The 25,512-nt window shown below is 31.9% G+C and overlaps 1 protein-coding gene across 6 annotated transcripts; it reads left to right on the top strand.

Moving 5' to 3' along the window:
- Positions 1-8,341: 8,341 nt before the first annotated feature.
- LOC111365449 (succinate dehydrogenase [ubiquinone] flavoprotein subunit 1, mitochondrial-like) lies at positions 8,342-18,719 on the top strand. Of its 6 annotated transcripts, none has more exons than XR_002697449.1 (17): positions 8,342-8,560; positions 8,870-9,037; positions 10,012-10,099; positions 12,434-12,580; positions 12,663-12,803; positions 13,377-13,462; positions 13,572-13,664; positions 13,792-13,855; positions 13,944-14,087; positions 15,117-15,304; positions 15,384-15,558; positions 15,642-15,812; positions 16,024-16,093; positions 16,256-16,376; positions 16,453-16,499; positions 18,068-18,233; positions 18,418-18,719. XR_002697449.1 is itself a non-coding variant. In XM_022985996.1 (16 exons), exons 1-16 carry the CDS (start codon positions 8,471-8,473, stop codon positions 18,168-18,170), a joined length of 1,896 nt encoding a protein of 631 aa, XP_022841764.1. In that variant the 5' UTR covers positions 8,342-8,470; the 3' UTR covers positions 18,171-18,380. The 6 variants fall into 6 exon arrangements, 2 of the variants coding, with proteins under 2 accessions (XP_022841764.1, XP_022841765.1); XR_002697450.1 differs by having other exon boundaries at positions 18,513-18,719; XR_002697451.1 differs by having other exon boundaries at positions 8,344-8,560; positions 16,462-16,499.
- Positions 18,720-25,512: the final 6,793 nt, after the last annotated feature.

The following is a 25,512-nucleotide window of genomic DNA, read 5'->3' on the forward strand; positions in this document are numbered from 1 at the left end:
GGCTTACATGCATATTGCCGGATAAACTTATTTGGTGTCCGACTTCGTCAGGAGTGTTTTCTACTAATACGGCTTGGAATCTTTTACATGAGACCAAGGAAAAAATTCATCTCTTCAATTGGATTCGGAATAAATTGCTCTCGGTGAAAATCTCAGTTTTCTTTTAGCAAGTTTGGTATGGTATAATATCAGTGGATGGTGTTATTAGAAGTCGTGGCGTTCCTTTGGTATCAAAATGCTTCTGTTGCTCTCATACAAAGGTGGAGGACATTGAGCACCTATTTCTTACTAGCAAACCTACAAATCATGCTTGGACTCATTTTGCTAACATTTTTGGGGCTCGACTTGTTTTTGCTAATTCATGGCATGCGGTTCTTGTTAATTGGTTGCACCAATTTGATGATTCTCCGCAACTTCACCAACTTACTCTTTTGACCCCTGCCCTGATTGCTTGGGAGCTTTGGCTTGCACGCAATGAGGCTAGATACAATGGAGGTTTGGTTAATGATGATAAAATTCTCTAAAAAGTAAAACACTAGTAGGTTGAATTAACTCCATTTCTCCATCCATCATGTGCTACTCCCTCTCATCTTCATGTTGCTCTCTATTGTCTTGGTATGGCACAAACTCCTTTGACAACTAAGGCTTCTCTCCTTGTTCGATGGTACTATCCCCCTTGAAATATTCTTAAAGCTAATAGTGATTGTACTACTTGTGGCAATCCTGATAGAGCTGGTTTGGTGGGGTGCTTAGAGATTTTAAAGGACAATTTGTTTTTGGCTTTACTCGTTCTCTTGGAGTAGCTACTAATTTCATGGTGGAAGCAATGACTTTGAAATTAGATTTGTATTATTGCTATCTTTTGGGGTTTTCAAAGGTGCGGTTTGAAACTGAATCCCAAGTGGTTTGTCATTGGTTTAATGGGTTAGGTATTATTCCTTGGTCTCTTCAACAGGTTTGGGATGACATTGTTGATTTGATAGACTTCATTGATTTAAAAGTCACCCATGTTTTTAGAGAGGCGAATTCAGTAGCAGACTCGTTAGCTAAGATGGGTACAGCTGGACACTCAATTTTCTACCTAAGACTACGTATAGGTTGTTTTGTTCTAGATTCTAGTGGTTGTCATTCCTTTCGATTTCGTTGATTGTATTGTTTTGAGTTTTACTAGTTCAACTATTCCTCCGTCATAAGTGATGGCTTATCAATAAAGCTAAAGACGTGCCATATATATATGTGTGTGTGTGTGTGTGTGTGTGTGTGAAAAAGGAAAATTATAATCACTCCACACTATTTCTTCTACCCTCGAAGCTTCTGCAATTGCAATTCGATCTCTTTCACATTTCTAAGAATTTCTGCGGCAATTCTTCTTGCTTCTCAATTACATCCTCATTTAGTCTCTCAAAATAGTCCATCCATTTCCGCTTCCTCTTGTTCCGCCTTTGAATATCCTTGTTAGACAAAGTTGAAGAAGAGGTCAAAAGCGACATATGGCTAGTTGATATATCTCGATGAGAAGGCGGAAAAGTGCAAGTTTGAGGAGGATTTGTGGTGTGCATTGTTGGTGGCTGCAAAGGTGGAATGGAAATGAAAAATTTGTTGGACTATTGGTACTTTGTGGGACAGTGCTTATAGAGCAAATATTGGCTGCAATTGGTGGAATTTTAGTACCAAAGGGCAGTGGCACCACCACAACATCAGGCGAAGGAGTTAATAGAGAACTGCCCTAAAGAAACTAATTTTATTCATTAATAAAAAAACTCTTGTACACCTTTGGAAATCTCTTTACTGCACTAAACTCAATTGATTTCTGCCCCTACAATGTTCCCATATATCGGTAGCAAGAAGGCAGCAAGTTTCTGGAGAGTTCGACGGTGGAGTATATAAAATTTCGATATTGGTTTCTTTTGGCTTTTTCTTGACTTGGTAGGCCGCGCAAGAGAAAAATCTAGAATATAATATTTAAGCCTAGTCGGTGTAGATCTTCATGTTCAAGAGCCTGTAATTGATCCAAAAATTTATATGTTTTGCCATCTGATTTTGAGGGGAAGAAAAGGGAAAAAATTAGGTTTATGATTATGGTGAAACAATAAATTGATTTATGTAATAAATAATTAAATATATAAAACTCCATTTATGTAATTTTACTTAAAGTTATTTAAGTAAATAAAAAAATATTAAAATTGTAGTGTAATTAACAAAATTCGTTGTGGTAATACAATTACACTTCTCTAAATATTCTTTTTTTTTTCCAAATTTATTTTCAATCACAATCACCCAGTAAAATAATTATGCTCTTAAACTTAAAAATTTTATTTACTTTTTAACTACTAATTCTCTTTAAAAAAAAAATTATTGTTATGAAACTCATTTTTCAAAAAAAAAAAAAAAAAGTTCAAACAAAGCCTTAATTAAGCTCCTGTTTGGTGGCCATTGTTTCCATTTTAAAGAGCTTTAAATAGTATCTTTTGGGAGAATGTATAATTAAAAAATAAGAAAAAATTTTGAATTTAAAAATAGAATATTTTATTATGTAAATATGTGATTAAAAATGATCCGATAGAAAGAAGAGTTTTAAAACAATCAAAATTAAACGGGGCTAAACTCTCTCGAGAAGTCAATGGTGGAGGTAGAAGGCACGTGGGAGGGTTCCGTCGCCACTCTTCCACCAATAATATTGCTCTCTTTTTTTTTTTTGTTGACGCGTGACTATACATATCCACAGTGGACCAAACAACCTACTTTTTAACATCCTTTATTTTTGTTTTATTCTTTTATAGATTTTTAATGTAGTTTTTATCATACAAAAGATAAGATATTTTACTCCGTTTAAATTCTATTCATTTCAATCTTGTTATTTATCATATTACCGATAATTAATTTATAATATAATAAAAAAGCCGTTAACTAAAAACCAATTATTATTGATGAAAAGTGTCAAATCTTACTTTGTTTTATGTATCATTGATTACAATTATGGAATTGTAAAAAGGTTGAACCCCAACGTTAAGGGTTCCCCACCGTCCCATTTCTGGAATATCATGAGAGAGGTTAATCGTGAGATGTGCTCCAATAGGTTAGGAAATAAAAGCTACATGTACATTAGTGTCCACAAAGAGTCACAATTCATGTTTCAAAAATCAAACCCTCATACTGCGATTGCTAGCATGACTGAGTATATATCACCCTTGTCCTTTGCACATGAAATTGTATATGTTGAAAGAGGATGTCCTAATACTATGTAATATAAAAAAATACATAATATAAATTTTGTAGGTCTCTTCTCTACATAAATAAAACTTATGTATCGATAATTTACTCATTCCATAAATCAAATAAGTTTTGAGAGTTCAAAAAATCGAAAATTGAAAATATCAAATCAAACACACCCTTTTAACATTTCATGTGTGTGGTTGTATGTCTTTAATCTTGTTTGGAGTCCCAACTTATTTAAATATATAAATCTGGTTTATTGCGTAATAGTAGTGGATATTAAAATCACATATGATTTACACGTGATTTAAATTTGGAAGGTAAAAATATCATCATACTTAAATATTTCGTTGTTTGTGCTTAAAGTCATGTGAACTCATTTGCTTTAACATCGTTATTGACTAATTCTGTCAAATAGGATCCAAATTCACATATTTAAATATGTTACGAACTTAAAACTTGACTCCTATGGATCAAGTACAGATAAACCACAATATTTGAAAGGTAGGAGAGCACAATCCGATTACCTCATCCATAATTTACTAATTACATGCATACGTATAGTAGATTACTATATTGTGAAGTACTTTTGCTCACATATAAAATATAATGAATGTTAGATTTATCAAAGTAGAGTTCTATTATACTCTTTAGTCAAACAGTGTGTTATTAAAGGGTGAGTAGTTGCATGGATGGTTGAGGCTAATAGAAGAATTGAGAATGAGAAGAGGTGAAACAAGTGAATTATGATGACTCTAACACGATAAATTTCTTAATCAAATTAATATACCACACTTTTTGTTGATCTAATTAATTAAATATGTACTATCTGTACAAAATACTAAGAATGGCAACGAGATTGAGACGGTCCACAAAAGTGCTTAATTTACCGCCTCATTTTTTTATATTATTTATCTATTTAAAATTATTTTTATTTTTAAAATACAATTTAAATTAAAAACATAAAAATATTAAATATTCAGTTCAAGGTGGTTTCAAGCAGAGACCACATTTCCATTCCAGTTCCAACACCCCCAACGAGACACGGAGGCATTTTTTTGTCGTCCCTACAAAATACCACATCGAAATAATAATAATAATAGTAGTAGTAATAGTAGTAGTAATAATGTTATTTAGCCACACTGAAATTATAACTTCACTCTATGTGACATTATGTAATAGACTAAATGAAAAGTAAAAGTAAATGACCCATTTAATTTTACTTATTATTTATTGTCACATTAACATTACATCAACTATGGTTATAACGTTAATGAAGCTAAATAGCATTACTTAACTTTATATAGTCAAAATTCATTTTAAAAACTTTATATAATCCCTATTTGGTGGTGATTAAAATCTAAGTCCCCGTTTGACAAATAATGGGAAAAAGAATGTATTGAATAATAACATATTTCATGAAATCCATGACTTTTCGATCATACATTTCTTAATTTTTTTTTTTAAATCTACTAAAAATTTGATCTAATCTCCACTAAACGGAGCATAGTAAAAATTTACAATGCCACTTCAAAATGCATGTTGCTTTCTATCTTCTTTTCAACTGCATATTTTTTAACAAAATAATATTATACGTAAATCTAAATTTTCCAAGACAGATTTTCCCAAACTTTAATTTAATGGAGCTCAAACAAGGGAACACAAAATGGCACTCAAGTAAATTATGCAAATATAGAGTTATCTCTCCAAATGGCCACTGAACTTATGTCTGTATTTTCGATTGCTCACTGAAATTTAAGATGTCTAGTTTTGGTTATTAAACTTATCCAAACATTAGACGTTACTTAATACCAGAACATTCGTTACAAAAAATTTAATATGATTAGTGACGTGACTAACGAAATGTCCATGTGGCGCCTCATCATACAGTTAAAAAAATTGTCAAGTCTTCGATTGCTCACTAAACTGTGGAAATATCTTCGATTGCTCACTGAACTTTGAAAAACATCTTCAATTGCTCATTGAACTTTGAGGTAGAAAAACTTTGGCCACTAAAAATTTAAAACGTATTTGATTGCTCATTAAACATTAGAAACATTTTTGATTGTTTACTAAATTTTGAAAAACGCTGTCAATTGTTCACTATAATTTGAGGTAGTCAAATTTTGGCCACTAAATTAATAAAAATGACACTAGTCTGTTGTTCATTAAAAATGTGTATTTCAAATGCATTAGTAGCGTAAAAGTAATAAAGTAAACAAACGAGTTTAGGTTGTCTATCTCAGGAGAAATGATTACGTAGTTATATAATAGTTAAGCTTAATTTTAATATATTTTTTGTAAAATTCTAAGTTATTTTCATCATTTGAAAAATTCAAATTTACTGTGCTTTTCGTTATTAAAATTAAATTAAATTACATTTTGGATTTTGCAACGAAACACGAAATAAATTTAATTAAACAGGTTGTATATTTCATTTTAAATATCCAAATTTTAATTAATTTATTGTTCGTTTCGTTGCATAATTCATTCAATTAAATATAGGGAAAATTGCAGTAGCCGTCCCTAACCTTTTCAATTTTTGTAGATTTTATCCTAACCTTCAATTTGTGCCAATGAAGGTCCCTAATATTTCAAAAATATGTAGATGGGGTCTAAATGAAACTATCCATTTGACCGTTAGTTGACCAATAGTCAAAGGATTGACCTAATGTTGACCAATTTTAAAAGGTTAGAATAGTACAATTGTATTTTATATAATAAAATAATTAAAATAAAATCAATTAATAATTAAAAAAATTAAAAACCAAAACCTTAATAAACCACATATTTTTCAATAAAATAATATTATACGTAAATCTAAATTTTCCAAAACACATTTTCCCAAACTTTAATTTAATGGAGCTTAAACAAGGGAACACAAAATGACACTCAAGTAAATTATGCAAATATAGAGTTAACTCTCGAAATGGCCACTAAACTTATGTTTATGTTTTCGATTGCTCACTGAAATTTAAGATGTCTAGTTTTGATTGCTAAGCATATCCAAATGTTGGACATTACTCAATATCAGAATATTCGTTACAAAAACTTTAACATAATTAGTGACGCAACTAACAGAATGCCCATGTGACGCCCGTCATACAGTTAACAAATTGTCAAGTCTTCAATTGCTCGCTAAACTGTGAAAATATCTTCGATTGCTCGCTAAATTTGAAAAAAGTCATCAATTGTTCACTCTAAAATTTGAGGTGGTCAAATTTTGGCCACTAAATTAATAAAAATGATACTAGTATGTTGTTCGTAAAAAATGTGTATTTCAAATGCATCGGTGGTGTAAAAGTAATAAAGTGAACAAACGAATTTAAGTTGTCTATCCAACGAGAAATTATTACTTAGTTATATAATAGTTAAGTTTAATTTTAACATATTTTTTAGTAGAATTCTAAGTTACTTTCATCATTTGAAAATTTCAAATTTACTTTGCTTTTCGTTATTAAAATTAAATTAAATTACATTTTTGATTTTGTCAAGAAACGCGAAATAAATTTAATTAAACAGGTTGTATATTTCGTTTCAAAAATCCAAAATTTTTAATTAAATTTATTGTTCGTTTCATCGCATAATTCATTCAATTAAATATAGGAAAAATTGCAACAGCGGTCCCTAACCTTTTTAATTTTTGTAGACTTTACTCTAACCTTTAATTTGTGCCAGCGAAGGCCCCTAAACTTTCGAAAATATGTAACTAGGGTCCAAATGAAACAATCCATTTGATCGTTAGTTGGCCAATAGTCAAAGGATTGACCTAATGTTGATCAATTTAAGAGTTTAAAATAGTAAAATTGAATTTTATATAATAAAATAATTAAAATAAAATCGGTTAATAATAAAAAAAAATTGAAAACCAAAACCTTAATAAAGGCCATCCTTCCTAACCCAACCCAAAATCAAACCAATAGAAACGAGCCTGCCAATGACACACCATCTCCATCGTCGATACCACCGCCCAAATCATCAGACTTACACATCATCAGAGAGCTTGACCCTAGCTCCGATGGAAACTGGTCGGAATCACATAGCAACAATAGCATCTCGCACAACGCAAAACTATCGGCAACTCACTTTCTGATCACTCCCAACCTAAGCCCAACATACTAGTAGACTTCCCTCATCATGCCGTAGCTACTCATGGCCACCAAACACCTACTCCACCACCTAATCAATAATTGCATCCAAAACTCACGCACGCAGTCAACACGCAGATTTTAGATTCAGATTCCGACAATGGTGTTCAATCCCATGATTGCGAACCACCCTGGTCAGCACACTCTCATCATGGCGAAGCTATTCCACCCATGGGTCTTCATTAATTTTGTACGAATCATGCAATTGATTCCAGGGCAATTCAAACGCAAACGGGCTTAAGGGTTTTGGTGTGTGGATTCTATGGTGGTGGTGTTAAGGTTTAGATGTGGTATTTACTGATAGTTGTGTTGGTGAAGGGGAGGCTCTACCGATGGTGTCGACGACGAAGAGGACGTTGTGATGGCACCAACGTCGATGAAATAGAGGTTGTGTTGGAAACACCACTACCTTCTCTGTTTTTTCTTTTTTAATCCCCGTTTGGTAGCATTTTTTTTTCAAAATACATTTTTCTCTCTCTTCTTTTCAATCACACATTTTTTATTAAAATAATATTACACGTAAATCAAAAAAATTTCCTTATTTCTCAACTACACATTTCACATCAATTTACTATTTTTAAATATATTTTTACGTAAAAATGCATATCAAACCCCCATTTAGTTTAATTTGTTTTATTCTATTTTTGTTTTTAAATTATTTTATTTTAGGTATAAATAACAAATTTACCATTTTACCCATTTTAGTTTAGTCAAAATTCACTTTTGTTAGTCAACTAACAGTCCATTTGGACCTGCATATTTTTTAAATGTTAGGTATTTTCGTTGGCACAAATTGAAGGTTAGGATAAAATCTAGAAAAATTAAAAAGATTAGTGAACGGCCGCTGCTGCAATTTTCCCTTAAATATATTGTGTGTTTCGTCATAAAATTCAAGCTTTATTTTATTTAATTTTAACGACGATGAAAATAACTTAAAATTTAATAAAAATGTCTACATTCCCCGTTTCATTCGCAAATATAACTGCATTCCTCCGTTTCATAGCCCATTCCCTTTTACGCTCTCCCATAACAACGAAACACAGACACGCAATTGATATTACATATAACATATACACCCTCTTACATACATTACCCAGAAGTGTACTGAGATGTGGCGGTGCGTGTCGCGTGGCCTCCGCATTCCATCGAAGAAATCTACGGACTGCAACTCCCTCCGACGCCTCTTTTCAACTCAATCCGTAAGATCCCCACATTTACAATTATAACTTTTATTGAAGTTGATTTTTTTTTTATTCTTTTTTTTTTTTTTTACGAAAATGGATTTGAATCTTGGGTCCTTTGACTGGTTCCTGTTCTAATTTTGTGACTTGGGCCTTTTGTGGATTTGGGTTTTCTAAATAGGTAGCAGGGTTAGGTTAGCTAATTAGTTTGTTTGACTGTTGTAATTTTTTATTACTTGCTAGTAGATTGTGGATTGTGATATATTATTGGTTCATATGTTTATTTATTTCATTCATATTTGGAATTTATTTGTTTGTTATGAACAGAATGTTGGAGGGTCATCATACACAGTGGTGGATCATACCTATGATGCTGTTGTGGTGGGCGCAGGTGGTGCAGGCCTGCGAGCGGCAATTGGGTTGTCCGAGCATGGATTCAATACAGCTTGCATTACCAAACTATTTCCTACTCGGTCCCACACTGTTGCAGCTCAGGTGCGGTAATTCTTGTTAAGGGGTACAACTAGTTTTTCCTATTTCAATTGAGACTTATCTTTATCTTGGGATGCAAATGTCTTATTTTTAACTCCTTTGCAAATGTTTCACGTTGCAAATTTTGTTGTGTACTTCTACTGCTAAGAGTCTTGAAGGATTATTTTTATATCTATTTATTTGGAGTTGGATGTTATCACATATTTTATTATATAAATTTTGGTTTCTTCTTTTTATTCCTTCACTTCCATATTGATCCGTAGATTATGACTCACTTTTGTTTCTATTTTTCCCGGCTACCTGGCTGCTATCATTAAGTGGGTATTCCTTGTCTTAATGGCATTGCTTTAAATTTATTGAGGCTTGTGGTATAATTTTGTTAGTTGCCAGACAAGGAAAAAGGAAAAAGTATATTTTCTTTACTGTGTTTTATCATTTTTGCATAGTCTGTTTGCTCATGATCCTAAATAATTGAAACTAATTCTATTTACACCTTCGCTATAGTATTTTTACCTTTCCATATCTTTCATCCATAACTAATACCAATTTTTCAGCATTGCAATCTTGTTGTAGAAATTGAAGATCTAATTTCATATTTTCAAGTAATTTCCCAGGTGCAATTTTCAGATTTTGCCATCGCTTCATATTCAAAGAACTTATTTCTAGCGAAGACGACGACCTTTTGCTGTTCGTGTTGTAGTAGAAAACAACTTTTGAACTTTTTTTCTCTGTTTTTAGGTGGCTCGAAATGTACCATACTATTGTTTTTCTCTCTAATCCTCATTCTATTATGTATTTGAGGGGTTCCAATTTTTGGTTATTACTTATAAGCTGTGACTCAAGAAATGGATGACAATATTTGTTATCCTTGTTTATTAACTCGACTAAGTTCTGTTCTTTAATGTCCAATGCAAGACAAAAGTTTTAGTCCAATGTACGATATGCATCTAACCCCCATATCTGTAAATCCTTATTAGGGTGGAATAAATGCTGCATTAGGAAATATGACCGAAGATGATTGGAGGTGGCACATGTATGATACAGTTAAGGGAAGCGATTGGCTAGGTAAGTGCTTCTGAACTATGATTTGTCTTCCTTTTACTGGTTTAAGGCAAAAGGTTTCTTCTAGTTGTCTTTGAACGAAATTTCTACTTTTCAATTTTTTTGGTATTTTGTTATTATTATTAATAATAACCACTAAACATTCGGTAGCACGGGCTTGGTCTAGATTATGATCTGAGTTGTTAGTTTGATGGCCTTTTCGAGTATTATTTTGTAAAACGATATTATAAATTGACATTCTATTATTCGCGTGCTACATATTGAAACATTTATCTAAGGTTCCATGATCATATGGGATTTCACAAATTGTATACTCAATGGTTCAAGTATAGCAAGACACAATTCGTGATATAATAAAAAATATGTCGTTCACAATCAGTATATAAAGTTAGACACTTTATATTGATAAAATTGCATTGTTCTCACTAAAATTTGTCTAGATTTTGGAGTAAGAACAATGATATATTTTTTATACACATTGAACGTGATCGCGTAGATGACTCATTTTGTGACCATTTGAAATGAGACTCCGCTCGATTATCAAACAAGTCACCTAAATTTAGAATGAGTAATGAACATTTGATTGTTAGTTCAAGTTCTTTGAGGCACCAAAGAATGAAGTCTTTATTAGAAGATTGATTTGGGTGCTTTGGGAATCAGGCCGAAACAATCAGAGTCATATAATTGTGATAGTCGAATCCATTAATCATCGAGATGAGATGATCATCACTCTAAGGTATTTTCTATAGGCAAATTGAATCTGAACTTAGTAGTCTGATGATGAGATCGTTGGACTTTATATTTTGATTTGATCATAATGAATTCGCCTTATGAAAATGGAACTTAAGAAGGTAAAACACGTTGAAGAGCAAAATGGTCATTTTGTGGTTTTCAACATATTGATGGTCAAATGCGGGTTAACTTGTGGAGTGATAATCAGAGGATATTGTTGTTAGATCATAATTTGTTTATATAATTGTCACTCGACTTGAGAGTGCAATCTTGATTTTTTTGGTAGAATGAGCTGGAATTAATAGATGTATCTCAGTTGGTCAATAGTTGACCTAATTAGAAATATCTATTGCAGCTTGAGTCATGTGATTCTGGTTAGGTCCTCTCTTGACTCCAATAAGGTGTGTGGCTTAATTGGTCTACTACAATAAAGTTCAAGAAAATTTGTACAATTTTAAAACCCTAATTGAGCATTATAAATATGCCATTTATGGGCATATTTTCATATGGTTTTAGGGTTGGTCACGTTACATGATGCATGTCTAATGAACACAAATATTAATTTTTTAGGATAATTCTATATGTATACCATGAGGTGTATTACACGCCCCTCATATGGAGGGGCTCCCTCCATGTGAGGGGTATGTAATCCTGTGTGTACAACATTGTGTACACATAGCATTACCCAATTTTTTATATGCATCTACATTATACTAGTTTACACATTGAAACGTGCTGATTAAAATTGTGTCTTGATTTCAATGTTACTTTCACTTTCATGCGCACTCAAAAATATTAAAACTCTGGTCAAGTATTAATGGTTTGATTGGCTTTTGATCTGGATCCCTACATATGTCCAACATGGCTGAGCTGTTGATGACCGTACACTTCAATAAGATTGTATGCCTTTTGTCTTTGCTTACTCTTGAGAAAAAAAGTTGAATTTTCACTGTTGAACTACATGATTTAAAATCTGTTAGATTGAACCACATATACATCATTTAAATATTGTCTTCAACATACTTCCTCACTTTTAGGTTGGATTTATTTTTCCCATTAGAGCCTAATGCATACACAATTTATTAAATGGAAGTGGCGAGACTTGAACTCATGACATTTGCATAATACTACATTGAACCACTTAATTTAAAAGCATAAGCTGTTAGATATAGCCACATATGTATCATTAAAATACTATCTTCAACACCTACAAAATTAGGCCTTCACACATTTATTCTTCTATTTGTTGTAGAATTCCAGTAGTTGAAATCTTTGTGGTCTGGTATTGTTCTTTTATTTACTCACCAGTCTGTACCACGGTTCCTTGTATATCTAACTAGAGGACCCAAGGTAAGTCAAAATGGGGTGAAATTATCTTTTATAACTGGCATTATGTTCCCTGTACACAAAATTAGGCCTTCACACGCCATTTATACTAATATTTGTTGGAGAATTCATGTAGTTTGAAATCTTTGGGGTCTGGTATCGTTCTTTTATTTACTCTGCAGTCTTTACCACGGTTCCTTGTATATCTAAGTAGAGGACCCAAGGTAAGCCGAAAAGTTGCGACATTTCCTTTTATAACTGGCATTATGTTCCCTACAGGTGATCAGGACGCCATTCAGTACATGTGTAGGGAAGCACCAAAAGCAGTTATAGAGCTTGAAAATTATGGGCTACCATTCTCCAGGACTGAAGATGGAAAGATTTACCAACGTGCATTTGGTGGTCAAAGCCTAAACTTTGGAAAAGGTATTAAGATGTTTCTCATTGAAAGAATAGTATAGGGTTTCAACGTAACTTATTTGATTGGCACAACCTCTATTTCTTGTAGGTGGACAAGCATATCGTTGTGCATGTGCTGCAGATCGAACTGGGCATGCTTTGTTGCATACTCTTTATGGCCAGGCTATGAAACACAATACACAATTTTTTGTGGAATACTTTGCCTTGGATTTACTTATGGGTAAAGATGGTAGGGATTCCTAACTTCCTTCCAAGTACATTGGGAGTCTGTTGAATCGTTTTTTTTAGTAGCAAAATATTCCTTTTGTTCTCCCCACTGGAAGATTATTGGATATCTCTACATCTTGTGATAAAATTAGTCTCAAGTAATTCATTCTGTGAATCATGTATTCTGTAAAATGTTTGACCACGAAAAATGTATCTGCCAACAAGTGAAATGGGGAGAAAGACCAAAAATGCATTAAACTGGAATTTACAAAGTTAAGAACATAATCTTCAAATTCAACACACTGTTATACTATTATTTACGTTTAAACGTGGTCCATAATGCAACAAAAATTCTGGGATCACCAAACCGTTGGTTGAAAGGTGGAGTAATAACTATTTGAATATATTCTCCCAATATGCTTAAGCTTATTGAACAGGAAAATAAACATTATAATATCTATTTGAATATATTCTCCCAATATGCTTAAGCTTATGGAACAGGAAAATAAACTTTGACATGTATTGTGCACCTGCAAATGCATAAACATGGACACGCGTGTCAATCTGTTACTTATTTTTTGTTTTCCGATATCAGGTAGCTGCCAAGGTGTAATTGCCTTGAATATGGAGGATGGGACATTACATAGGTTCCGTGCTCCATCAACAATTCTAGCTACAGGGGTAACTATTGATTTTTGAAGCATATTTTAGGCCTGAACATTACATGTAAACTGCTTCTTTTGATATTTATCCCCTGAAATGCTATTTCGTCTTTTGCTGCTTCTGCCAGGGTTATGGTAGGGCATACTTCTCTGCTACCTCTGCTCACACTTGCACTGGAGATGGAAATGCTATGGTTGCTCGAGCTGGGCTGCCTCTTGAGGTTTTTTTATTGTTGACCACTATTTCTGTCTTTAAATGAGTTGGGGCTGGTGAATCTATTTTCTAAGCGAGTAATATAAACAAGTGCTAAGTTTCCAACTATTAATTCTACGACTTCCCTTTTACAGGATCTGGAGTTCGTCCAGTTCCATCCAACGGGTATATATGGTGCAGGTTGTCTCATTACTGAAGGTACGTGCTATCTGTCTTGGTTTAATCTAATATAAATGTATTTCTCATTTTTGACACACATTCATTTCCAATGTTTCTTCGTGTTCAGGGTCTAGGGGTGAAGGTGGCATTCTTAGGAATAGTGAAGGTGAAAGATTCATGGAACGTTATGCCCCAACAGCTAAGGATCTTGCATCAAGAGATGTTGTTTCGAGATCTATGACGATGGAGATCCGGGAAGGACGTGGTGTAGGTATGGTTGCATTCAGTGTACAGTGAAATTTGGTTTATCTAAAGTTACCTTTTGTTATGAGTCACTTCCACATGTCTGAATATAGGTTGTTTTGGGGGAAAATGGGCAGAGGGCCTTTTAAAACGTAGAAATCCTGAGAACTAAGAGTATATTATTCTCTTTCATTTCAATTGGAATAATCAGTAAATTCCCGGTTCTTTTGCATTTGGATGGACTTTTTGATACTTGTTTTTCCCTCTATTAAACCTGTTCTATGCAGACTTTTTATACTTATTCCGGCCAAGGAGAAATTTTGATTTATCAATGAAGGAATAGAAATTTATTTCCACATAAGCTTATTCTCCTAGTGACTCCAGAACTTGGAGGTGGGTTCCCTGTGTTTCAAATCTTTACTCGTGAGAATTCAGTGTCTTGTTAAATCAATCTTATCATACTATGATCAGTTAATCTTGTGAATACCTTAGGTAGCATTTGCCTCGAGAAAGCTTAAATATTTACCTTTATATTATGTAGAAGTAAATGATACACAAACAACAGTTTTGGATGGTTATTTTTTATAATTGGTGTTATATGTGTATGGTTGGTAGAGAATTTTTTTTTTTTTTTAGGGGGAGGGGGATTTCCACATAAGCTTATTCTCCTAGTGACTCCAGAACTTGGAGGTGGGTTCCCTGTGTTTCAAATCTTTACTCGTGAGAATTCAGTGTCTTGTTAAATCAATCTTATCATACTATGATCAGTTAATCTTGTGAATACCTTAGGTAGCATTTGCCTCGAGAAAGCTTAAATATTTACCTTTATATTATGTAGAAGTAAATGATACACAAACAACAGTTTTGGATGGTTATTTTTTATAATTGGTGTTATATGTGTATGGTTGTGTGTTGTTTTTTTTTTTTTTTTGGGGGGGGGGGGGGGGGGGGGGGGGATCTAATGGACAAAAGGATGTAGCAGCTCTAGGAGTTCATTCTTAGGATTGATTATTGTTGCTAAAACATATTGTGACGAGATATTCTTGTCTCCGAACAGGACCCTTGAAAGATCACATCTATCTTCACTTAAATCACTTACCTCCTGAGGTTCTCAAGGAGAGACTTCCTGGTATATCTGAAACTGCTGCTATTTTTGCTGGTGTCGATGTTACAAAAGAGCCAATCCCTGTTTTACCTACTGTCCATTATAACATGGGTGGGATCCCCACGAATCATTATGGAGAGGTAAGAATTTTGACACCTGACATTTTGAGTTCTTGATCAAAAAATATGGAACTCTCCTCCTTAAGTAATTATTGCGCAGGTGGTTACCATCAAAGATGATGATCCAGATGCAGTGATTCCTGGACTTTTAGCTGCTGGGGAAGCTGCCTGTGCATCTGTTCATGGCGCTAATCGACTTGGTGCAAATTCTCTTCTTGACATTGTTGTATTTGGACGGGCTTGTGCAAACAGGGTTGCTGAGATCCGTAGACCAGGTGAATAGAAGTTTGTTTATTTTTCGGGATTTGGTGCCTCATGGGTACTGTATTACAATTTTTAGATCCTTGCACTCATGCAGGAGAGAGTCAAAAACCACTGGAACAGGATGCTGGAGAGAGAACTATTGCATGGTTGGACAATCTTAGAAATTCAAATGGTTCCCTTCCCACCTCGAATATCCGGTTGAACATGCAACGGATTATGCAAAGCAATGCTGCTGTATTTCGCACACAAGAAACATTAGAAGAAGGTATGCTGTAGGGACCTCCCTTTTCCAGTTTGTTGTATAGGACATGGGGTAGATAACAAGTGGATATCCTTCATTTTCTGGCTGAATTGGCATGCATCTACACAAACAAGTCTGCATTGACTATGCTTTTGAAATATGCTTACTATTTTGATCCCATTGATCACAATATTTAAATCATCTTCCTCACTGCTGATTTCATTTTGTTTTGAAGGTTGTCAGTTGATTGATAAAGCATGGGAGAGCTTTCATGATGTCAAGTTGAAGGACAGAAGCTTGATATGGTATTATATGTTTACGAGGATTACTAGCATTGAAAGTTGTATGCTGAAGTCAATAATTTCTCATTGCTTATTTCCCTCGTGTAATATTATTTAATTAAAGCATGTATAACCAGGAACAAAGTTGGAGTTGGAAAACCTTTAATAGGCACTCTATGTTTACAGGAACTCAGACTTGATAGAGACTATTGAGTTGGAAAACCTTTTAATTAATGCATGTATCACTATGCACTCTGCTGAAGCGAGGAAAGAAAGTAGAGGAGCCCATGCACGTGAAGATTTTACGGTTAGTTCTAAACCCTTAAATGTTAATTTATTTTCCAATTTTCTCCTTAGCATACACTGCTGAATCAATTTGTAAGTTGTTGCAGAAAAGAGATGATGAAAACTGGATGAAACATACTTTGGGGTAAGCATTTTCCCTCAGTCTCTTGTTTGTCTATTAATAAGTGATCCAAGGACAGTTCGTATGGTCAACCAAAATTTGTGTATTCTATGTTGAATCATGTAAGTCGTGTCAAGGCCTGTTGAATCATGTAACTCCAAAATTCTTCATTTTTTTCCTAAATTTCTTTCCCATTTCTCTTCATTCCTTCTCTCGACTTATTCCTCACAATACCATCCTTAAATCTTCAAATTTCTCAAAATCCCTAATTTTCATTTATTAAAACTCTTCCATCTCCACAAATTGGGCAGTCATCTGATTCTATCAACCGTATATGCCTCGAGTAAGGATGCCAAGCAAGAGACCAAGGAGGAGTAAGAGGGCGTCAATTCCATTTGATGAAGAACCCCCATTGCCGAAAAATTGGTTTGATAAATGTCCAATTCTTATAGGTTGACTCTCTTACTTTTGATGCTCCTTCGTTTCAAATCAAGGAATATTTCTTGTGGGTAGGCTTGGTCTCCATTGCCACTATACAAGAAAAAAGCCTACTCGAAGCTTTTCAAAAATTTTTAGTGAAACATGAATTACATTTTTAAGTATGGGGATCGCTTGTTTTCTTAAAGGGGGGAAAAACAAAAAATCGCTAGAAACCTCATTCGTACATTGAGGAATGTGCGAATAGAGTGTTGCCAGATGATTCCGCGTATTTTTGAAGGTTATTCGCCATTGGAGCTTATCTTAGAGTTAACCTTTTCAAAATGCCGTAAAATTTGGTTCCAAACAACTCACTTTTCTTTGCAAAGTTTTATACTACATTATTGCTCATGTTGTTCCTTGGAAAGGCTATGTAGATGAGGTTAATCGTTGATCTATTTCTTTTTATCAAACTTTTAGGTTATGTTGAGGTCCCTTAAAGCAATATTGTATAAGGATCGGTGCTCCTTTTTTTTTTTTATTTAATTCACAGAAAGCTCTATAAGGTTTTTGATTGTACCAAAAGTTAATCAATATGGTGAAAAGACTTTTGCTCGTGACAAAGAGTTTGGTAACGGATGATGTACATCATTGGTTTCAATTGAACCTTCATAAATATATTGTTTGCTTCCTCTCTACTCTTTTATTTATTTTTAATTTTACTTACTTATATTATTCAATTGATCTACGTGATTTTAACTTGAGTAATTTGAGATTAATTTTCGAAAAACTTACAAAACTCTCCTCTTTGTAAATTATTCTAGGTTAGTTATTCTTGGGTATCAGTTGAGCCTTGATATCCAACAGCATTTGATTTAGATGCGCTTTTAAACGGCACACTGTAGTGATTGCTCTTGTTGTAGACAAACCAACATTTCAAGCTTCATAACTCATTGATTGTTGTAGATTGTTCAGTGTTGTGGATATGTTTGTGTTGTGTTATAATTTCCTGCAGCATGCTCATATAATTTGTTTATTTCACCTTTCCTTTGTCATATTGAGTGCGTTGCATAAGTTGAAGTCCAATAAACTTGTCATATTGATTGCTGTTATTATTGATGAGTTGGTTGTGTTAAAGCCCGGTTTGTTGATAAAGCTCCTGTTGTCATCTGCAGATATTGGGAGAACGAAAAGGTTAGGCTTGCCTACAGGCCAGTTCACATGAATACGCTGGATGATGAAGTGGAGTCATTTCCCCCAAAGGCCCGAGTATATTAATCCGTTTGCTCACTAGGGAAGACTGGCTGGCTCAAGACATTGATTTTTCTAATGCCGTTAAAGGTTAGAATAAATTAATTTTAATTGCAAAATTTTGGTAATAAATGTTGCATTCATCAATGCTCTCATCTGATAAAACCTGAAGTGTGATCAAAACTTGGTCTCTTGTGTTGTCATTAGTGAATTAATTTCATCAAAGGCTTTCCATGATGGTTTTTTTTTTTTTTTTTTTTTTTTTTTTTTGGAGGGCTTGATGGTGTCACCACGAGCCTTGGAAGTTCTGTTTTATGCTGTGCAATAAATAAAAGATGGTTGGTGTGGTTATTCAATTTGGTTTGTCAGGTTAGGAATGTTAAGGAAAGTTGGGCTTGATGGTGTCACCACGAGCCTTGGAAGTTCTGTTTTATGCTGTGCAATAAATAAAAGATGGTTGGTGTGGTTATTCAATTTGGTTTGTGAGATTAGGAATGTTAAGGAAAGTTTGCAATCTTGTGATAACTTGGATCAGATCTTGTAATAAAATGGAATAATGTTATTTGCAGTTGCTCACTACGGCAGTCATCCTACATGCCATATGTATGCTACTTAGGACGATTATCGTGACTATGAATAATATTATTCAATAAAATGAGTTTAATTGGTAATAATCAATTTCTAATTTCCCTATTTTTGGAAATATTTGATTGTTTATACAGGTGTATCACTTGGAATCTGTATTTGATACTAAAGACGCGTGTATCCCCAAATCATATTATGCCTTGTTGGAGCTTTATTATTTTCATCAAAATACATTTTTCAACAGTGATTTGACCTTATTTTAATCGCACATTCTTCATTAAAATAATATTAAACGTAAATCCAAAAAAATTCTTTAATTTTTAACCACACATTTTTCATTAATACACTATTCAAAACTGAATTCTTTGGCAAGAATGGAGCTCAAACAAGGGTTACATCTTAACTTATTTTAGCATAGTATGGCCATTGATTTAAAAATATTTGCTTCACGTTAATTGACAAAAGGATTTATTTATTTATTATTATTTTTTTGGTTCAAAGTTGTTGATTTTGTAAGATTTATTCTTATGAGAGGGTTTATCCTTTTCATTTTGGGGGGACCATGAATTCTTGGTGTTAAATTTTGCATCTCACCTATGGAGTATGTTTGATTCTCATTTTCTAAAATTTATTTTCTCCTAAACTCATTTTAAATTATACACTCTTTAAATAAAATAATTTACACATGGATTCATAAATTTTTCTAACTTTTAAATTATATATTTTTCAAAAAACAAAAAAACAAAAAGGATAATCTAAAATTTATTCATAAAAAATATCTAATAAAAAATCCAATATCTTTTATAAGATACTAATTTTTGAAATATTTTTGCAGGCATTTTCTAAAGGTTTCCCTTTAGAGAAGAAGATATACGAACAATAAAAGCAAAATGTACATTTTTAAAGAAAAGATTATTAATTTAAGAAGCCATTTCAAGTGATAATGCGATATCCTTGTTTACCTTTGTAAATTGTTTAAAAATAGAATACTTTTAATTTGACACGTCACAAGAGTTAAGCGGCCTAAATGCTTTCAAATTTTTGGAAATAATAAAATAGAAGAGAGGAGAGGAGACACCAACGTATGGTTGGTTGTGTTGGAAAGCCAATTTGTCACGAAATAAGGTAACAAAGTTGTAAATTTTATTTTTAAAAAAATAATTTTAAAAATCATGCTGAATAAAATAAATAATTTTAAAGCTAAAAGTAAATTCAACCTATTTTCTTAACTGCCAAAAATACTTATGCTCTTGCGCTTGAAATAGAGGGTATTGTACCTATCGGGCATGCTACATGTTCAATCGGGATTGTCAATTTTTATTGACAACCACACACATGAGGGGGGTTCATGATGAATAAAAAAATCATGGGCTCCCCTCTGGTTGTACTACTAACAAAATTCGCTTGCCCCATTCCCCAAGATAATCATGTCGCTTGCTGCCTGTGGAGAGATGATTTGATCAAAGGAAAATTGCTTATAATTTTCTATAATATATTTTCATGACGCCTATGTAATTTTTTTTTACAGTGAAATGTGGGAAACTTCACGGTAAGTTAGAATTATTGTAATCTATTAATCCTGTAACAATGTAGAATTTATTTGAAATCGTAATTTTTGGTGAGAATTAAAATTAGATTTTTTTTTTTTTTTTTTTAGATTTTGATAAAAGTTAATAAAATGTGCGATTGAAAAGTTGTGATCCCTTTGAAATATGAAGTTAAAAATTAATTGTTGACTTTGACTGTTAATACTATTACAATGTGTGTAAGTCTAACTATCACTATATATCGATTAGTGGACCATCAACCCACCCCAATCGATGTTGTCATTGCTACCACTATCACCACCGGCAACAAATCCTTTGTTGTTGTTGTCACCACAACCATATTGACACCATCATCCAAGCTAAAGCGCTTATCCAAATTAGATTTGAATTGAATCCTTGCAAATGCGATTGGTGGTGCTCCCTCTTCATCGGGTGTGGGTCTTCCCTTTCGACTGAGCACCGCCTTTTTTTTCTAGGTTTTGTTATGGGGTTTTCGTGTTGAATCTAATTTTGTACCGCGTGGAGTGGGAGAACGGGAAGTGAAAGGGTTAAGGGAGAAAATCAGATATGGGGAGTGCGGCGGGAGGGAAGGGGTTTGGAGGGGTTATTTTGGAGTTTTTTGAAGTGATATTTGATTATGAAAATTATTTTGCAATTGTTCTATATTTATTTATCTATTTATTATTATTATTTTTTTAAAATATAGTAACTTGAAAGGTTAGTAATACTTTAATCTCCTATTTATACTTGCACAGAGAGAGAGTATGCAATATCATAAACTTTAGACAAAGCTATGCCCATTTACACTCAAATAATTGATACGAAATTTGTTGACAAATGAATCGTTCATATTTTAAGGTCCGCACGAAATATAATTAAGGAGGGTGTATTCAATTGAGACTTTTAAAAACTTTGGTGAACTTTTTTTAAGTGATGACTTTTGTGGATTTTTCATAATTTTGTATGGAATTAGTAGAAGTCTTTCGTAGACTTCTATGGACTTTCATTTTAAAATTTTTATAGACTTTTGTAGAATTCGAAATACTTTTGAAGACTTTTATTTGAAATAGAATTCACGTAGATCTAGTACAATGGTGTGAAATTCTCATATACAAGGTATTAGTTCCCACAATTCCCCTTCTTCCCTTATAATAAAAAAATTTGAAAAAATAAAAATTTAAGACCTTAATTAAATAAATAATAATAATAATAATAATTATACATATATATGATTCAATATTATTAGTATAATATACTTTTAAAAATAAATAAAAATGAATATATTTAAATTTAATTATAAATTTTTCATATTAAAATTTATAATTCAATAAAAAATAGATATTTTCCAAAAAAAAAAAAAGAATGAGGAAAAAAAACTACAAGAATCAAATTAAAATTTTTTTTTTATACAAAAAAGCGATAAATAATAAGAGAGAGAAAGAAAGATAAATAGAAATAAATATAATCAATAGAAAAAAATAAATTTTAATCATAGATGTCTATAGAAATTTAAAGGAAAAAAAGATTGGAATTTTTTTTTTTAAAGTCTCATAAAATTTCGTGATTAATGAAAGACAAATTTTAAGATTTTATATGAGTACTTTTTGCTTAAAAGTTAGTATTCCAGAGACTTTTATAAAAGTATCTAAAAGTCATTAAAATTTGAATACCCCAAAACTTATAGAAACTTTTAAAAAGTTTTAATTGGATGCATCGTAACTTTTAGAGATTTTTTAAAAGTCTATGAAAGTCTCAATTGAATAGAAACTTCTTAAAAGTCTATAAAAGTCTCAATTGAATATACCGTGATTTTTAGAGAGTTTCAAAAAGTCTCAATTGAGTATCTCTAAACTTTTTAAATTCCAAAAAATCATTAAAGGTTTCAAGTGAATACACTCACCTAAGTTTATCGAGTTTTGAATATGAAGTGTTTGTCTAGTTTCATTATAAGTTTCTTATAATTTAAAAATTACAATTAATTTTAACATCATATATTTTATAGAATTCATGACTATATCCACTAATAAATCACTCAATTACAGAAGCGACCCTGAGGGTATGCGGGTTGAGCGACCGCACAGGGCCTTAAAATTGTAGGGGCATCAAATTTTTTTTGTTATAGTAGTATATTTATTAATAATTAAATATTTAAAATATAAAATTTTTTATTATTATGTATAAGATATTAAAATTAAGAATAGTATGACTAACTAATTATAATTTTCTTGAATATAATATTTTTAAATAATATTCCTACCTTAAATAATGTGAGGAAAAAGGGGAAAAGTTAAAAAGAGATCAGGTTGGCCAGAGAACTGAGAGAAGAAAAAAAAATTGAGCAACCGCTTTTCCAATTGTCTATTTGGAGAAAAGAATTAAAGAAACCAACCGTATTTTCCAATTGCTTCAAAAATAATTGAGGCAGAGAAGAGAAATCAACGTCTTCTTGGAGAAATCGTCTTTTTTCTCTAATCATCTTATGACTCCAAAAAATTCTCTCTTTTCCTTAAACAACGATTGAAGATTTATATTTTTCATTAAACCCTCGTTGAAAATTTGAATTACCTGTTATCTTTTCTTTATTATTTTTTCGTCAATCTCATTTCGTGATTTTGCTGATTTGAATTCGCTTTGCAAGAACTTACTAAAATTTGAATTCACTTTGCTTGAACGTGGGGACTGGGGATTGAGGAAGCACGACATAATTTTCCTCCGGAGAAGTTGAACACTTACAAGTGAGTTTTTGTTTCCTCAACATATTTTTTCTTCAATAACTTCTCTGAATATTCAAGAAACTATAAATTCCTTTTTAATATATTTTTAATGTTCTTAAAATGCGTTCACCGTTCATAATTTATAATTACTAATTTAATAAGTAAAATCAATTAACTTTGAAGAGATTTACTGTTACGTGAAATCAATTAACTGTGAAAATAGGTTCACCGTTCATAATTTATAATTACTAATTTAATAAGTGAAATTTGTTGATGAAATCGATTCATTGAATTTTTACTATCCCTTTTCAAAATTGAAGTTATTAAAATTTTATTTGTGATCAATCATGTTACAAGAACGGTTGAATGAATTAACTTTAATATCTATCGAGCAAGACTTTCTAGAAAAATATTGATTACGGAAGTTTAATTAGCGAGTTTGCTTTTAAAAATGCAAGAAGAAATATTTTTACATGATTTTTTGCTATGTTTATTCAAGGTTTGCTTATATAAAATTGCATGAAGAGGCTAGTGGTTTGGATGATTCTTTGTTGATGACATATGAATTTTTATGAAATTCGAGAGATGTTTTTAAGTTTTATTTATATTTTTCTTGTTTATATCATATTTTTGGAATCAAATAATATTATTGAAATAATTTTTTTATTATATGTTTTAGTTACTTGAATGGAGCACCATTTTAAAATCTCGCCCAGGACACCCAAAATTTTAAGATTGGGTTTGCTTAATTATATTATATTATATTATAATTTCAACGAATCCAAATGAAGCATAAAATTTTAGCAACTGTTCGGTTCAATTATAGAAGTAAATTAAGATTAAAATTTAAATAAAAAAGTCAATAATTTATTATCCATTGCCTTTCAATTATGGACTCTTCCATCAAGTTTTATCAAATCAAAATTTATTAACAAACGATTTTTATCTAAACCATGCAGCCGAAAGTAGAGAAGGGAGTTGTCACTCTTTCAATTTGCGCACCTGTCCACGAACAGCCAAGTCTTCGCTCTTTCTTTTCATTGCTCCAACGGTAAAAATTGTGAAAAACTGTCCTTTCGATAACGAACGGCCAAGATCGAGTTTATGTGTTCCCGGAAGATTAGAATGCAATGATGAGAAATCATCGTTAACGAGGAATCTTACTGTAGGGCCCACTAGTGCGTATCGCCAGAAAGAGCAGAGGAGTCTCGTACACGTGGAGATTGGAACACCAATGGTCCAATCAGCTTATTTGTCAATAGTATTTAAAAAAACATATTTAGAGTATGTTTGAGCCACATTATTTCAAAAAATACATTTTTAAACAGTGATTTGATATCATTTTAATTCACATTTTTTAATAAAATAATATTACACGCAGATAAAGAAAATTTTCTTATTTTTTGACCACATATTTTTCATCAATACACTATTCAAAAATACGTTATTACTAAAATAATGTGGCTCAAACACCCCCTTAGATACTCTTTTATGGACATTATTTGGTAAAAATTAAATTTTTAATGATGAATTTTCAGAAAATATATGGTCAAAAAGTAGTTTTTTTTTAATTTACGTACAAAATATTTTATTAAAAATGAGAATGTAGGAAAAATTTTTGGATAATAACTATCAAAGAGTTAATAATTTTATAAATTTTATAACACTGTATTAAATTTTATTCTAAAACATTTGTTTAATTTGACTTATCAAATTTATAAATTTTATAACGATATTATAAGCCCCATTTGGTAATTATTTTTATAATTTTTTTCTCATACTCATTTTCAATCACGTGTTCTCACAATAAAATATTATCAAATAAACTCGAAACATTTTTTTCTATTTTTAACCACAGATCCACAAAAAAATTACAATTTAAAAATTTATTCTTTCTGCAAAAAAATGACCATCAAACGTGGCCTAAATGTTATTCTAGAACATTTGTTTAAGTTGACTTATTAATTTGTCAATCGACTTTGGAGAAAAATCTGGATATATGATTTAAATAACGAGACTTAATAACAAAAAAATATAGTTTAAATGCAATAATATAAAAATTTAAAATAAAATAGATGGATAAAATGGGAAGTAAATATAAATCTTTTGGCTAATAAGGCCATTTATTACCAAAATTAAATTAACTAGTTCAGTCTAATTCAATTATTCCTGATAAATGCGTCCACTTTTACGTGAATAGGATACAAAGCATTCTAATTGTGGGAGCACGTAGTGGACGCATAATACTACTTGTACACAATGAAGTTACATAGTTGCTCACATGTAGATGAAGTGTCAAAAAGAGGAAGTAGAGGCTTTTTGTTTTTTTTTTGTTTTATTGTTTTTTTTTTGTAATTTGATTAAGAAATTTTAATTCAATCGTATCTTATCACATCATGTGTATATAAGTCATTATATATATGTAAGACAATCAATAATCGATAAAGTAATTTTTTAAAGGTAGGGCATGTAAATGATTCACTGAATTTAAATATATTTTAGACTTTTTTTAATAATAATTTT

Source organism: Olea europaea, chromosome 17, assembly GCF_002742605.1.
Source record: "Olea europaea var. sylvestris chromosome 17, O_europaea_v1, whole genome shotgun sequence".
NCBI lineage: Eukaryota > Viridiplantae > Streptophyta > Magnoliopsida > Lamiales > Oleaceae > Olea > Olea europaea.

Bases quoted from the DNA above. Each gene is read 5' to 3' on its own strand.
- LOC111365449 (XM_022985996.1), top strand. From the start codon at position 8,471: ATGTGGCGGTGCGTGTCGCGTGGCCTCCGCATTCCATCGAAGAAATCT. The intron at 13,665-13,791 runs GTTTTTTTATTG...TCCCTTTTACAG, and splicing joins GAGCTGGGCTGCCTCTTGAG to GATCTGGAGTTCGTCCAGTT. The intron at 16,094-16,255 runs GTATTATATGTT...CTATGTTTACAG, and splicing joins AAGGACAGAAGCTTGATATG to GAACTCAGACTTGATAGAGA.